Source organism: Temnothorax nylanderi, unplaced genomic scaffold (genome assembly GCF_030848795.1).
Source record: "Temnothorax nylanderi isolate EJ_2023f unplaced genomic scaffold, tnyl_v1.0 TNYL_tig1344_pilon, whole genome shotgun sequence".
Lineage (NCBI taxonomy): Eukaryota > Metazoa > Arthropoda > Insecta > Hymenoptera > Formicidae > Temnothorax > Temnothorax nylanderi.
This window is the reverse complement of record NW_027250406.1, coordinates 2306-18914: the sequence shown is the minus strand read 5'-3', so window position 1 is coordinate 18914 and position 16609 is coordinate 2306. Positions and strand designations below refer to the sequence as shown.

Genomic DNA, 16609 nt, shown 5'->3' with positions numbered 1-16609 from the left:
GATCGCGGGTATTCCTTCCTTGCTATTCATGGTCGTTTGGTCGTACGGACCAGCATTACTGCCTAAACAAATATATATAAATTAATTCTGAATATTTCCATACACATATACAAGTGTACATGTCAGTCTACCGATCGAGCAAGACCGAGCAAAACGAGTATAAGACTGCCTCTTTTCATATATATAACCGATCGTCTTAAAGAGATGATAACGCGAGCTCGATACTATAACGGAGGTGAAAGAATAGGCCTACCTGTCTGGCTAGTATTCATTGGCGTTGAACTTCGTTGCCGCAAGCGCCATTGTGATTGTGACCATCCGGTACTACGCGCATATGTAGAATCTATTATCCCTATAATTTCAACAGGTGGAAAGGAATCCTGGAATAACAACAATTATCAACATTATAAGTTTCAATTATCTTCGAATTGACTTTACAGAATGAAAATCCATTTATATAATACATACAGAAATAACAGGTAGAATAATTAAACATTGAAGATTAACAACTTAAAAAAATTGGAAAATTTTGGATTTATCAAAAAGTTTAATCCATTTTACTTTTCTTTATTGGTTCTGTAAAAGAAAAAGAAAAAGTATTTATTTATTTATACACAATATTTTTATGTAAATAACAAACTTTGTACGATTTATCACTACTATCACAGATTATAACATCAGACACAAGAAGACACTTAATAAAATTTTTGCAATATATATTAATAAGGAAACATTTTTTTGTAAAACACTTGCAATTGATAAATCAAATATGTAAAATATATCTAAAAAAGATTTTCTTTTTATTTCTTTCATAAAAAATCTATATATATACCATATAGGGGAGACCGGGGCTAAGCCGACACTATTTTTTCAAAGGCAATTTTTAATATTTAATTAAAATTTTTAGGCAAATTCAATGGTACATATTTAAAGAGTGTTTCTTCAGGTACAAAATTGATTCAGGAAGTTTTGCTGTACGTCGCTTTGTTTTGCCGCCAGAAAAGAAAAAGTGACGCGAAGACAAATTTTCGAATTGAAAAATGCCGGGGCAAACTCGACACCCGCCGGGGCAAACTCAACACTTTGTCTGATCGACACAATTTGATCTGGAACTTATTTTTTACTGTCTGAAAATGAAAATACATTGTTTATTGTGTATTTAAAAAGTACAAAAATTCGGAATAAAGTAGCTAGAACAATCATTTGAAATAATGAGAACAAAAATTGTTGAACTTTCAATTATCTTCATCTAAACTCATGTCTGAAAAACAATTAATGCAGGTAAACTCGCGATCGGACGTGCGCATACATTTGTCATGAGCCATACGGCTGCATGACAAGCATCGTTTGTTACTGGGAGCCGACGAAACGGCGTGGTGTTGACTTTGCCCCGGACGTCGTTTTTCACTTTTGTCACTTCAAAAACATGAAAATTTTGAAAATATCCAAAAACGATTATCGGATTCATATAGAGCATCAAATTTCCCATCAAAATCACTTACCGGTAGATTCGCAAGAGTAAAGCTCGATGAAAGAGTAGACATTTTCGAGAGATCAGAAAAATTACTTTTCACTATCAAAAACGCTTATGTCGCGTTAAAAATTACACTATAACTCAGAATGTTACCAAATTCCGTTGATAATACTGGCACATAAAGACGCATTTACAGTAGGAAAGGCAAGTTTCTACGATAGATTTAAATTGGCAAAAAGCCTAGTGTCAAGTTTGCCCCGTTGTCGGCTTAGCCCCGGTCTCCCCTACTCATGTAACAGCGTCATAACTCAAAAAATAGAAATTTTTAATTATTTATACAGTTGGAATGGTTTTTGTACAAACTTTAAACTGGTAATCGTTATATCATCTGTTCTGTAATTTAAAAAACTCACCATTAAAAAGCGTTAGTGTCATTGCGTTTTGTAGTAAAAAAGTAAAAAAAAGTAAAAAAAGTGAATGTTTTTGTAAAAAAAAAGTAAATGCTTCATGATTACTATTATTGATTACTCTACCAAAATATATCAATGTTTTTATTGTAAAATATTTAGTATTCGAATAACAGTAATTCAAATTTTTAAATAACGTTTTTTAGAAAATAAGGTTTTTTGAGTTATATAATAATTTAATATTTTCCTAAATAAAAAAAGAATTTTTAGTATATTTTTTAAATCTCATCTATTAACTACAAACAGTATTTCATTCAAAAAATATTTTTACTATAATACGTCTTGTATAATAATAATTATTATTATGTATTTTATTGCTTTAGATGTCATAATCTGAAATAGTAGCAGTGAATTATGAAAAGTAATATGATTACTACATGTCTGAAATATACTTACAAACGTATTTAAAAAAATTATTGTCACAAATAAAAACAATGACATTAGTTCAGAATAAAAAGCAGTTCAGTGAGCCTTCAGTAATTCTTTATTATGATAGACTTTTATATTTAGATCTGGAAATAAACTAAAAATAAGAACCAGTTATACTAAAAAATTACTGAGCGTTCTCACTAAAATGCTTTTTTTTACAGTAGTCATTTGTAACAAATTTTACAGTAAAAAGAAGATAAATTCTCGAAATTATAGTTATTGTTATTAATGTATATTTGTATGTTTACCTGTACTAAATTTCCTTCAGAACATTTTTTTTTAAGCGAACGAGACACCATTATCACTGTCTCCAAAGGTAAACAACCATCTACCCGTTTTATATCTTTCAAACTTTGAATCAAAAAATATGGCGGCTCGGCTGTAACATATATTGCACACTTATTATAAAAATAAAAACACTCATTAAAGATCAATTTAAATTTTACCAAAGTATATAAAAAAATAGTTTTAAAATATTATTTGATTATCTTAAAGTATAAATTTAATAAATTGCAAAACTACTTACCCGTCTGCATTACACCAATTGCTTCCATTTTATCACCTTTTTTAAAATCAAACTTGTCATATTCATCTTCCTTAAAATTTATTATGTAAACTTGTAATTTAAATTCTCCATTAGTTAATGATCCACAACCAATAAGCTTATTAAATTTATTATGATGCACGGCTCCAAATTTGGTTTTTACATATCCGACCAAAACTTGTAAAAAATAATTATAATTTTAAATAATATATTAAAAACAAATTATATTTTAGTTATATATATATATATATGTATATATGCGTGTGTGTGTGTGTGTGTGTGTGTGTGTGTGTGTGTGTGTGTTTGTGTGTGTGTGTGTATGTGTGTGTGTACGTATATATATGTATGAAATATTACATAAATATAATATATAAATATATATCATGCAAATAATAATAAATATGAAGAAACTTACTGACTCGTTTTGAAGTATTTATAACTTCATTAAATTCTACACGCTCTGGTAGTACATCTGATACAGTGTTAAACTCATATTTACCCAAACTGCTAATAACAGTATTTGAACAAATTTGCAATTCATATGGTACATTGCCACTGTTGTAATGAGCAAATTTAGGTGGACGAGCCAATGCTCCGTCTAAATGAATAATCTAGAAAATAAATAATTTCACAAGTTAATAATAATTGTAATACATTATGATGCGTTTGATAAAGCATATATATATATATATATATATATATATATATATATTTAAAGCATTTACAGAATTTGGTTGTATGTGGAATTCAACATCTTCGATAATTTCGTTCCATACAACGACTTGTATTCGTTTGGTCTTTCCATTATTCAAGTAAAATTTGAAAAACTTATATTGTTTATCATCTCCAATTTTACGTGGAGCTTCTATGCCGTCCACATATCCGACAATCTCTCTATTAAAATACCATTATTATAAATGTATGATAGTTACAAAATATACTTTTAAAAAAATCAGTTCATAATAATAAAAATTTGATATTTAAGGCTCCTATTCACTCACTGCAGCCATCTTGGATTGATGACGTCAGAAGCGAGAAAATCATGAAAGTATATCATAAAAATTCTTGTGATTTACACTAAAATAAAAATGCTTTTTAATAAAATACCATCTGTAAACGATAAAATAGATTTGTAAAATACACCGAAACATCCCCTTTTATATGAGTAATCCACATTTGTCGAAGTGAATGTTATCTAATCAAGAACGAAAACAAGCCGTTTAACAGTTGCCGAGTTGAAATAAGTATGTGCCTGCACATATTAAATCACAATAAAGTGGATATCTTCGATGTATTTTAACACTATCACAATAATTTTAAATGTAAAAACACTGCACTAAAATAAAGAATAACGCTGTAAATTACAAGGATAATTTTGCTTTGACGTGTCATTTTTCACGCCTTATAGTTCACAGTTTTGCCAAGTGTGACGCTGTCTGTGCGAAAACGCGGAATTGGCTCGCGAGCCAGCAGGAGCCTTAATTATGTTAATATTTAATATTTAATTTACTATTCAATATTTAATATTTAGAATTCAAATCAATGAAATTTAATAATTATAAAAAAATATTAAACATTTTTATTAAGAATACTTTATATAAAATAGTACTCACACTGTCCTATCATACATTTGAATGTGCTCTAGATCTTCATCTGCTGTTAGCAAATTTGCACCCTTTAATTTTTCACATCTGGATAATTGATCTTCTGTTACATCAACGTTGGTGCCATTATCAGAGAATTTATTTGTTCCACCAACGTTGGAGCAATTATCAGAGAATTGATTGTTCTTCCCCATGTCTATGTATATGTCTTTTTTATATAATAATTTATGAAAAAATTAAATTATTAGTGTAACAAATCAGTAAATAAGTAACATTTGTACAAATTACTTTATGTAATTTTATTATTCAAAACAAGTAGAAACTTGCACATTGCTTCCTCAGTTTTTAAGTATGCAAGTAGAAACTTGTACGTTGCTTTCTCATAGTTTTTAAATGTGCAAGTAAAAACTTGTACATTACTTCCTCATAGTTTTTAAGTGTGCAAGTAGAAACTTGTTTAAGTGAACAAGTAGAAACTTGTACATTGCTTCCTTATAGTTTTTAAGTGTGCAAGTAGAAATCTGCACATTGCTTCCTCTATGGGGAAGCCTGTTTTTTAATGCATAATTATTAGTAGATATTTATTAATTTGACTTCCTCATGGAGGAAGCAATGTGCAAGTTTCTACTTGCACACTTAAAAACTATAAGGAAGCAATGTACAAGTTTCCACTTACACATTTAAAAACTATAAGAAAGCAATGTAAAAGTTTCCACTTGCACACTTAAAAACTATAAGAAAGCAATGTACAAGTTTCTACTTGTACATTTAAAAACTATGAGGAAGTAATGTACAAAGTTTCTACTTGCACACTGAAAAACTGAGGAAGCAATGTACAAGTTTCTTCTTGTACACTTTTTTTTATAGATAGAGTGTCATTAAAGATACTTACACATTTTTTAAACAGAAATCAGTAACCCTCTCACCGATTCTCGCAAAATTCAAAACAACCTTCTTTTAATAATATTCTATATAAAATTACATGTACGTCTTATACACTTTTTAAGCAGAAATCGGTAATCCCTTCACCGATCCTCGCCAAATTCACTAACAATCTTCCTTTAATAATACTCTATCCTCAAACTTAAGGTAGATCGAGGCGAATTGGATCAATATAAGTTTTAAGATAGTTTTCGTTAATGTTTTTTTTTCAAACGAGCTATTTTAGCGTGTTAATTAATAATCCGATTTGCCTTGGTCTACGTTATATATTTTTTAGGCAGAAATCGGTAACCCTTTCACCAATCTTTGCAAAATTCAAAACAACCTTCCTTTAATGATACGTTCTATATATAAGATTACATGTATAACTTGTACACTTTTTAGGCAAAACTCGATATCTCAAAATTTGCGAAAATTAGGGCAATCATATAGATTTTTTAAAACAGAAATTGGTAACCCCTTTATTATTAGCAATTTTTATTAATTCTATTATATTCTTCAATTTTTTCTACCCCTATTTCATATATAATTCGTTAAGATTTGGTTGATTAGTTCTAGAATTATAAAAATTTCAGTAAATTTGGCACATACATACATACACACGTATCGACATTTTTTTAAATGCAATATTTTGACGTTTTAGAACATAAGAAACACATTAACATCGAAAACTAAAAAAACAATTTTCTCTTCGGTCTTTTCTACCCCTATTTCATGTATAATTCATTAACATTTAGTTGATTAGATCTAATTTTATATGCGATCAAAGGTCTATATACGAAGTTTATGAAAACAAAGCTTCTTCTATGAGGAAACAAAAAAATTTATCTGAATATTTATTAGTTCCTTCTAGAGATTTCAAATTGTCTTAAATATTAATCCTTTGTCTGATAACGACCTTCTAGCTGATTGTATAAGTCTGTCATGTTTGACGTTAATTTTTCTATTTTTTTCAAGTATTTTAAAGAATTTGAAAAAATTTTGCAAACATTTGTGAATATTATAAGATATTAATAATCTTATAATCATTTTGATAAACATTGCTTATTTAATATTTTTTGGCGGGCTTGTAAGTTTTATAGCTAGATGCAAATATCATTTTGGATAGAATGTCGTAGACCCACATTGTTAGACAATTACATCTATAACATCCATAATCCATAATTTTTTAAACATATATTTCTTTATATACATAATTTTTAACACATCTACTATCTCGCTGTTCGCCAAGATAAACTTTTAATGCTTGCCAGGAACGAACTCGTGAAAAAGCAACATAAAGTTGTCCATGATTAAAAACATCTTTACGAAGATCTATTCCTACTTTGTCAAATGTCTGTCCCTGTGATTTATTAATCGTCATAGCAAAAGCTAATTTTATCGGAAATTGTCTCCTTTTAAATGTAAAAGGATATACATTTTCACAATACAATGTTATACGATTTAAAAAAACAATATCTCCTGTTTTATCACCTGTTAATATCTTACATTTCAATAAATGATTTGCAAGTTCTATAACCATTAATCTAGTACCATTACAAAGTCCTTCATTGATATTAAGATTTCTTATTAACATAATGACACAGTTCGGTCTTAATCGCAATTCGTAAGGAGGAAGAGATGATGGAGACAAAGTATTTAAATATTCTGGTAATAAAGATTCATTAATGTCACCATTATTGCCACAATTTATAGCACTATCTATACTTGTATAAATTCGTTCTTCCGTTTTATTTAATAATTCAACAACTTGTTTATTTATTTCATCTACATCGATATTTCGCGCAGAAAGTATCGCACAGCCATGTTGTCAAATTCTTTTTTTTGTATTAAATCACCATATATATCTGTAACAATATCTGCATTAGGTGGTGCTATGCAACATTCAGGAATTTGTACATTATCATTAAAATCATTTAATATCCCATCACCCATATTTAATAGAAATTTGGCAAATTCAATTTCATTTGGAAGAACTCGCATATTTTCTGTCAAAGAGAAATTTACGAAATATTTCCAGAAAAAACTAAATTTAATAGAAAGATTCACAATTTCACTTCGTGTACCTCGTACTTTAATTGGAAGAAGTTGTCTAAAATCACCACCTAATATGACAATTTTCCCACCAAATAATACATCATTATTCATAATGTCACGCAATGTTCGATCCATAATTTCCAAAGCATATCGTGGCGCCATTGGTGCTTCATCCCAAATAAAGATATCTATTTCTTTTAAATATTGAGCTTCTTTAGACTGAATTTTAATTGGAGATGATGAGTCAACAAATAGTGGAACTGGCAATCTAAAAATTTTATGGACTGTTTTTCCAGCAGGAAGTAACGTAGCTGCGATACCTGTGAAGGCCATTGTACACACACGTTTCTTTCGAATTTGAGCTAAATAATAAATTGTTGTGTATACAAATGTTTTACCTGATCCACCTGGGCCATCAATATAAAAACAATGACTATTACGACTTTTATCATCTAATCTATTTAATATTAAATCAACTATTTCTTTTTGTTTTTCATTTAATTGATTATATTGCCTAATACCTACTTCCATTGCTTGTTCTACGGTCACATTACCTTCTTCTTCATTATTTTCTATTAATTGTTCCATTTGTGGAAAATCGGTGAAACTTTTGCCTTCAGCAAGAAGCATAGCACCGATTTGTGCATAAACTTTTTTTTGTGCTTGTAACATACCAAAATGTCGCGCATAATCTTCTGACATTGCTATTTTAAAACTTTCCCAAAGTTCATCAGGATGTAAAGGTTGACAATGTATTAAAATACGCACAAATAATTTACGAAGCTGTCGTGGCATCATCCATCCAACAGCTTCATCCATAGCTCGTTTCCATTCATCATCATCTTCAATTAAACCTAAAGCTAAACATGTTTCCAAAAATGATTGATAAATTTCTTCTTTTACAGTTTTTAAATCGTTAAAACTTGTAGCTCCCTTAACATTAAGTAACAGTAACCGTAAATGAAATAATTCTATTTGTGTTGGACTAACAGTATACATTCGACCTATACAATTATACGACCTATAATTACTACGTTTAACCCAATGTGATATAGTTTTACCATTAATTTTTTCTTTTTTAAAAGTATAATAACGTGGAATATCTACGTATAAATACTTTCTTGCTTCAATATCGCGTAAATTTAGTGCAAAATAATCTATTAACATAGTGACTTGATTTAAGGCAGAAGTCATTGCATCTTCAATAGATTCATTTTCAATTATTATACTTTGTTCATTAGGTAGATGAACTGGCAAACGTATTATAGCATGACTTTTATCTTGCAATTTTTTGCTAAGTATACGCCAGCTAGCTTCTACAGGTCCAACGTAACGTGCCTCAATATAATTGCGTATCTCGTCATGATCAATAACTATATTTTCTGTTATTGGTTCAATTGTTATAGAGGCAGCATCATGACCTTTATAAATATATTTATATAGATATTTAACAGATTTGATACTGGAAACTATTTCAACATTAACATGACTATTAAATATAACTGATAACATAGGACAATATGGAACAACATAACGATTATCAACTATATATCCACCAGGTCGTTCAAAAGTCTTACCAGTATCTCGTCGACGATAATATGGATAAGCATCCTCATCCATTCTCGTTTCTTCAACGAAAGTTTTTGGATAATGTTTCGAACATTTCCCATCTATTAAACACCAATCGCCACAAGGCCCGTGAATCATATGTCTCATAATTATGTTATGCAAATTATGATTCTCACATGGATCAGGAATTTCAGCAGATATATACTTATCAACAATTTCTGAAGTTGTTATTTTAAAATTTCGTTTTAAAGTGATCAACATATGAACGTGTGGTAAACCACGTTTCTGAAATTCAATAACATATACATATGCTGCTACTTCACCAAAAAATTTTTGTTTAACAATCACATCTATAAGATAATCTTTTTTAATATTAAAAACGCGAGCACAAATATCAGGTCTATCATAAGCTTGTTGACCAGGCAAAAGATTTTCTGTAATTTCACGCCATTTTGGATTACAGGTCATTGTGACAAAAAAATCTGGTTTACCAAATTTAACAACAAGTGTCATTGCATCTTGGTAATTTTGAAACATATTACGTGGTGAGCCGATAAACGTAGAAGGAAGTATAACCATTTTTCCAATACGTCCATTTAAATTATTTACCATATTTTGCATATAATCTATTAAACCTTGATATGTTTCAGAGCGCAACTCTTTTTGATGAGTTTTGCAATATTCCGTTCTGTCTCTTTCAATTCTTACATAATTGTCTACAAGCCATTGTTGGAATAAGCGTCGTCCTAATAAAAAAATATTAAAATCATCACGAATAGCCATGCGATACTTGACATATTGCCCTCTACTTATACGTTTGTCACTATTTAATTTCTTTAAATGACAATGCCATCCTTGAGTACCGTATGGATAAAACAATGGATAAATCCATGGCTCAACATTTGGGTTCATGATACTGATATTTTGCAAAGTTTTGGTATTTTTATTACGTACTACAACGTATGATTCAGGGATTTCTCCATCAGCAGTTGTAGTGAAAACAGCAGCAACTTCATTCGTTCTTTGGGCATTATATCGACGTCGATCCGTTTCTGGTCTTAAGTTAAATAATAATTGTAATTCCAATTGATTCAATTCTAATTGTCGTTGATTTTCTAATTCTTCACCCATCATTTGATATGATTGAGCAAACACGTTATATTCTCGCATTATGTGCTCAAGATTTTGCACGATTTCCAAATCCAAATTTGAATTATCATTAAGACGATAATCTATAGATTCATTTGAATCTACAATAAAAAGTTGACCATAAGTTGGATTTTCATTTGGCGCAGCATGCAATGCTGTATTAAATTGATAATATATTTGACCCTGTATTTTAAAGCAATATGGACCAGGTCGTCTATTTTGAAAATTAATCAAATTAGCGTTAAATGATGCAAATGAGAATGAACTATTATAACTACGAATATTTTTGAAAAAACGATTAGATTTTGCATGATTTCCTTCAAATAAAGTACGTAAAAAATGAGGACATATGGGTAATGATTCAAGACATACTGCCCCATGATTACAACAATCATGAAACGAATTTCCTCTATTAATAATTTTTTCAGCTATAAAATGCTTAGCGTTACAGTGAATACACGACACATCCATAGGGCCAATATAATGTTCAACTAAATTATCAACTGATATCATATTAATATTTAAATGAGATTGTCCTTTCTTACGTAATCGATAACGAGATTGATGTTCTGCACGTGTAATGCGTTGTATCACTTGATCAACAGACGATGTACCGGCAATACAATTAGTATCAGATTGATATTCTGTATACGTGACATCTTGTATTACATTACTAACAGATGATGTATTGGCAATAGAGTTAGTATCAGATTGATATTCTGTATACGTGACATCTTGTATTACATTACTAACAGATGATGTATTGGCAATAGAGTTAGTATCAGATATTTCATTAACTACTACATTGTTTTTATTAATTGCTTTTTTTGCAATCTGTCGGCGATTATATTGATTTTGCACTTTTCTCTCACGACGTCGTCGTTGAAATTCCTCTTCTTCTTCTTTCGAACGTTCTACTTTACGTCTTGGCATTTTATTGAAGTATATAAATATCGAAAATATTCAATGTAATTATTACTTCACCAAATAAATACAATAATTATTAAATTATTTATTAAAAAATAAAAATACAAATTTAATCTTTATATTTTACTTTATGTGTGTACGTATTGTAAACACACCTAAACACATATAATTAAAATTTTTAAATAATTTTATAATATTACTATAAAATATATAAATTTCGTACATATACATATACAGCAATAATAATCAATTTTATCATCATCATCATCAATATCATCAATATCATCAACAACGACAAAAACAACGTCATCATCATCATATCATCATCATCATCATATTTTTCTAAATCATGAAAGTAAAAAATTTACACATACCTGATAATTTAATAATTATTTCCAATACCTTTCCAAAAGTCTCTTCCAGTACCTTTCAAGAATTTACACACGCTTAAGTCCTAATTGAGATTCTGCTTAAGTATTTCTTTGACACAGAACAAACTGAAAAGAACCATTAAGATACACAAATTTAAAATTTTAGAATATATTTGAATCATAAAACGATAAAGAAATTAAAAAAGATATATGAAGAATAATGTGAAAAAAGTGAAAAAAACGAGCAAACATGCCTTCTTCCTTATTCCTTTATCTTATTCCTTATTTTTCTCATTATGTCTGAGCTCCAAAGGCCATTGCACGTACAAAAATTTTAATAGTAATCGCAAGACGGTAAAAAAAATAACCAATCATAATTAATAATTCTCCTTGCAGTCAAAGAATAATTGATTGTGATTGGTCAATTTTCTTACGGCCTTGCGATTACTACTAAAATTTTTGTACGCGCCATGGCCTTTAAAGTATTACATATATGATTTTGACATATGCATACTCGCCATATATAAAATAATAAATATTCTAAAAATATACATGTGACGTTGTGGCATGTAATTAAAATAAAAGTAATAAAAATTCATACATATATTACAAATATGTTGTTTTGTAATTTTATTATTTTTGTACGAGTAACTACATTAATGAGCAATAATAATAATTAATCATTGTATATGTGTGTACATAATATAACCTTTAAGGTTTGTGCTGTTCATTAATGTTGTTGCTCGTACGAAAATGATAAAATTACATAGTAACATATTTGTAATATACATAATTCGTCAATCGTCAATTTATTACAATACCAGTATAAATTTCTTATTATCTTATTATATAATTTATCCACACATCTATACATCTTTTTATTTATTTTTATAATACAAGTTTTCTCACCTTGTTACTGTATGATTATTTATTACGTTTATTTAAATTACATGCCACAATGTCACATGTATGTTTATAAAATATTTATTATTTCATATACGGCGAGTACGCATATATCAAAATATGCGCTTATGGAGTTTCGGTTAACCTAGAGATCCTAAGGGTCTATCCAGATAAACTTGCATAAATGCATATGTATAAGGAAATGGATTGGTCTATTTCCTTATGCACATATGTATATAAACCAATCAATTTTCTTATGCTTATTATGTTTATGCACTATGCAAGTTTGTCTAGATAGATCTTAAGGGTCTATCCAGACAAACTTGCATAAGTATATACATAAGGAATTGGATTAGGATCGGAAAAAACTTGAGCTTATATTTAATTCTGAATTTTTGGAAAAATGCTTATTTTTGCTGTAACTTCGCAAATTTTAAAATATCTCTATTTTTTTATTCTATTACATTTTTCAACCTTTTTTTCAACCCCTATTTTATATATAACTTAGGTAAATATTTACAATTAGGGCCCCACTTCCGATGACCTTGAATTTGACATATATTGTCAAGGACACCCTCCCGAGTAACATGCAAGTGATTTTTGTCGGGAGTCATTGTTTGTTAAAAAGTTATAAACAAAAAAAGTTTGGAAAATATAGCAGCTATTTTGAGTATTGGAAAGCATAAAAGACTAATATATATGTCGAAATAGTTCACGCATACACTTTTCACGCGAAACGAGTTGTCACATGGGTTCGTGACGCGCTTCACAAGCTCGTTTAGGTAGAGGTGGTATTAAACAAGATAAGTTAGTCGATCATCTGTGCACTGAGAAAAAAAAATCGTTGATTCAAAGAAATATTATTTGATTCAACTAAATGCAGCGGTCACGGGCTGTCAAGCTAACATTTGTTAATTTAAAAAATATTATATTTAAATAGATTCAATAGTATTATTTGTATGAAAAGAAATATTTAGTTTCCTTAACGGTAATTTATTATGCTGAAATATAAATATTGTCAAGTATACAAATTCATCAATTTCATTCAATAGTAACGTGTTTGATTCAATGGTAAATTTAGTTTGTCTAACAAGATAATAAATTTGTACAAATACAGATACATTTCAGTGAATTGTATATAACGTTATATGAAGTTTTTATTTCGTTAACTGTCACGAATAATTAATTAAAGGGAAGAAATATTTGTTTCACCTGAACATATAACATTTTAATCAGATTATTTTTAATATTGAAGAAGCAGTATATTTTGTTCATTGTCACCAATATTAATTTCAATGAAAAAAGCATTTATTCTTTCCAATGTAACATTTGATACTTACAATCAAATATATTGTTCTTTAAATCAGGAATATAGTCCAAATAAAACTGCATATATTCGCGTTGTACACAGAGAAAAAGGATTCTTTGGATTTAATAAATTTTATTGTCGAAACAAACTAATGTTTCGATCAATGATTACGATTGTTTGATTTTTAAAAGAATATATATATTTGTCTTAAATAAAAAAATTGTTTAAAACAAAAGACATATTCTTTATCGCTTTAATGATACTATTGTTTCATTTAAACAATATCTATGCTTCATAAAAAATGTCTTAAATATTTATTTATTATTTATTTATTTATATATGTAGCAGTCGGTCGACTGCCACATATATAAATAAATAAATAATAAATAATTGTCATATCTTCATCACTCGAGTGGCCGTGTGATGGATGATGTGTACAACTGCGAGTGATAGACGCTTTCGCCGTGGGGCCTTATATACGGTCTCTGGTCGAATTTGACTTACGAGTTTAGCAGCCGCCTAGCGGTGAAAACGCTTATCACATTCATTGTAACAAAATAATATATTATTTGGTTGGGAGATATTACTTCAAATAATAGTGTCTTTTCCATTAAATAATAGGGTTTTCTTGAATAAGTTACTCGTTATTATTCATCTAAAGAAGAACAAATTGAATGAAAAAAATATATAATTACATCAAGTATTCTAACTGATTTGTTCTACTGCACTATACTCTAGATTTGATCAATCATATGTTTCTGTAGAGCATATGACATGATTAAATTAATGGTTAAAGTATTTCGTTTAACCAAACTTGTTAACTAAATATTATGCTCATTCAACAAAACTGCTTATTAAGATCATAAAAACAGTTTTCTCTATGCCAATATATTTACTTTAATTAAATAGTTACGTCTTTTTAAAGCGACTAAATATTTTATGTATTTACATGACAAGGATTATCCATTTCACAAAACTATTTATTTGACATACATATACTAATATAAAAATGCAGAGTAAAGATAAAAACATTGTCAGTTCAAATAAATTACTCGTTATTATTCATCTAAAAAAGAACAAATTGCATGAAAAAAATATATAATTACACCAAGTATTCTATTCGATTTGTTCTACTGCACTATACTCTAGATTTGATCAATTATATGTTTCTGCAGAGCATATGACATGATTAAATTAATAGTTAAAGTATTTCGTTTAATCAAACTTGTAACTAAATATTATGCATGAGCAACAAAATCTCTTATTAAAATGATGAAAATAGGTTTCTCTATGGTAATATATTTACTTCAATGAAATAGCTACGTCTTTTTAAAACAACTAAATATTTTATGTATTTACATGACAAGGATTATCCATTTCACAGAATCATTTATTTAACATAAACATAAATAATGTTTAATCAACCAAACTTATCATCTGTAGAATTTATTTCATCTAACATTGTCACTTATTTCAATTGATTATAATTTCATTAGTACAATAAGGTTTATGATTAATTGAATTAAATAATTTAACAAAATGATCTTGTTATTTCAAATGACAAGAATTTTTTGATATTACTCACGTATATTTGATTTAAATATATTAATATTTGCATTAAACAAATCACTACCAACTAAACGAATTTAGTCAAATTAACAACATTTTTTTTCTCAGTGTGTGAATATTTGTAACGATATATAATAAACGAGCTTGTAAAGCGCGCCACGAACCCATGTGACAACTCGTCTCGCATGGAAAGTGTATGCGTGAACTATTTCGACATATATATTAGTCATTTATGCCTTCCAATACTCACATATATTTAATATACAATTTATCAACAATTTACTGTTTTAAATGTTGTGTTTTGGTAAAGCAGCGACTTTCTCGCGAAATAAAGTATTCTGTGCTTTAACAAAAAGACTTCAATTTATCAACAATTTACTGCTTTAAATGTTATGTTTTGGTAAACAGCAACTTTCTCGCGAAATAAAGTATTCTCTGCTTAAAAAAAAACGTAATATTAGTCGTTTATGCCTTCCAATACTCAAAATAGCTGCTATATTTTTCAAACATTATCTGTTAATAACTTTTTAACAAACTGACCCCCGACTAAATTCACTTGCATGTTACTCGGGAGGATATCTTTGACAATATATGTCAAATTCAAGGTCATCGGAAGTGGCCCTAATTGTAAATATTTACCATAACTTATTAAGATTAAGTTAATTAGATCCAATTTTTGTAAAACTTTTATGTTTGTGTACGCATTCCCCAAAATTTAACAAATCTGTATCTCGTGAAGTAACAATCCAAACCTTAATGAATTATATATGAAATAAGAGTAGAAAAGACTAAAGAGATGAAATAGACCGATATCTCAAAATTTTGCGGAAGTTACAGCAAAAATAAACATTTTTAACAATATAAGAAAAAAATGCCAATAAATAAAAAAACTTGTACATTGCTTCCTCATAGTTTTAAAATGTTCAAATTAAAAATTAGAACATTACTTTCTCATAGTTTTAAAGTGTGAATATAGAATGTTAATTATAAATTTGCACACAGAGAAATTAACATTATTTTTGCTTAGAAAGCTTCCTCTATAATAAAGCAATTATTGTAGACATTTTTTATTATTTTAGCTTCCTCATAGAGGAAGCTTTTTGAGCAAAATTTAAAGTTGATTTCTCAGTGTGCAAATTTATAATTAGCATTCTACATTCACACTTTAAAACTATGAGAAAGTAATGTTCTAATTTCTAATTTGAACACTTTAAAACTATGAAGAAGCAATGTGCAAGTTTCAACTTACACACTTTATTTATTATAATTTATTTATTTTATTATTATTTGTTATACTATTATATAACAAATAATA

At 28.4% G+C, this 16609-nt stretch overlaps 2 protein-coding genes across 2 annotated transcripts; both read right to left on the bottom strand.

The window, feature by feature from the left end:
• Window positions 1–567: 567 nt before the first annotated feature.
• LOC139787223 (uncharacterized) lies at window positions 568–11612 on the bottom strand. Its single transcript, XM_071726299.1, has 7 exons — window positions 11517–11612; window positions 4528–4726; window positions 3640–3808; window positions 3330–3525; window positions 2897–3091; window positions 2619–2749; window positions 568–576 (listed from the first exon to the last, which is right to left on the bottom strand). The coding sequence occupies exons 2-7, from the start codon at window positions 4710–4712 to the stop codon at window positions 568–570; spliced, it is 885 nt and encodes a 294-aa protein (XP_071582400.1). The 5' UTR covers window positions 4713–4726; window positions 11517–11612.
• On the bottom strand, window positions 7228–10595 carry LOC139787222 (uncharacterized). Its single transcript, XM_071726298.1, has 7 exons — window positions 10588–10595; window positions 9676–10429; window positions 9075–9351; window positions 8727–8918; window positions 8023–8357; window positions 7527–7716; window positions 7228–7448 (listed from the first exon to the last, which is right to left on the bottom strand). The coding sequence occupies exons 1-7, from the start codon at window positions 10593–10595 to the stop codon at window positions 7228–7230; spliced, it is 1977 nt and encodes a 658-aa protein (XP_071582399.1).
• Window positions 11613–16609: the final 4997 nt, after the last annotated feature.

Excerpts from the sequence above, each read along its gene's own strand:
- LOC139787223 (XM_071726299.1), bottom strand. The coding sequence starts at position 4,712 with ATGGGGAAGAACAATCAATTCTCTGATAATTGCTCCAACGTTGGTGGA. Across the intron at positions 3,809-4,527 it reads CAAATGTATGATAGGACAGT|AGAGATTGTCGGATATGTGG; the intron begins GTGAGTACTATT and ends GTATTTTAATAG. Across the intron at positions 3,092-3,329 it reads AAATACTTCAAAACGAGTCA|TTTTGGTCGGATATGTAAAA; the intron begins GTAAGTTTCTTC and ends ATTTTTTACAAG.
- LOC139787222 (XM_071726298.1), bottom strand. Across the intron at positions 7,717-8,022 it reads CCGTAGAACAAGCAATGGAA|TCTAAAGAAGCTCAATATTT; the intron begins GTAGGTATTAGG and ends ATTAAAATTCAG. Across the intron at positions 7,449-7,526 it reads TCTTCCAATTAAAGTACGAG|AAAATATGCGAGTTCTTCCA; the intron begins GTACACGAAGTG and ends TCTCTTTGACAG.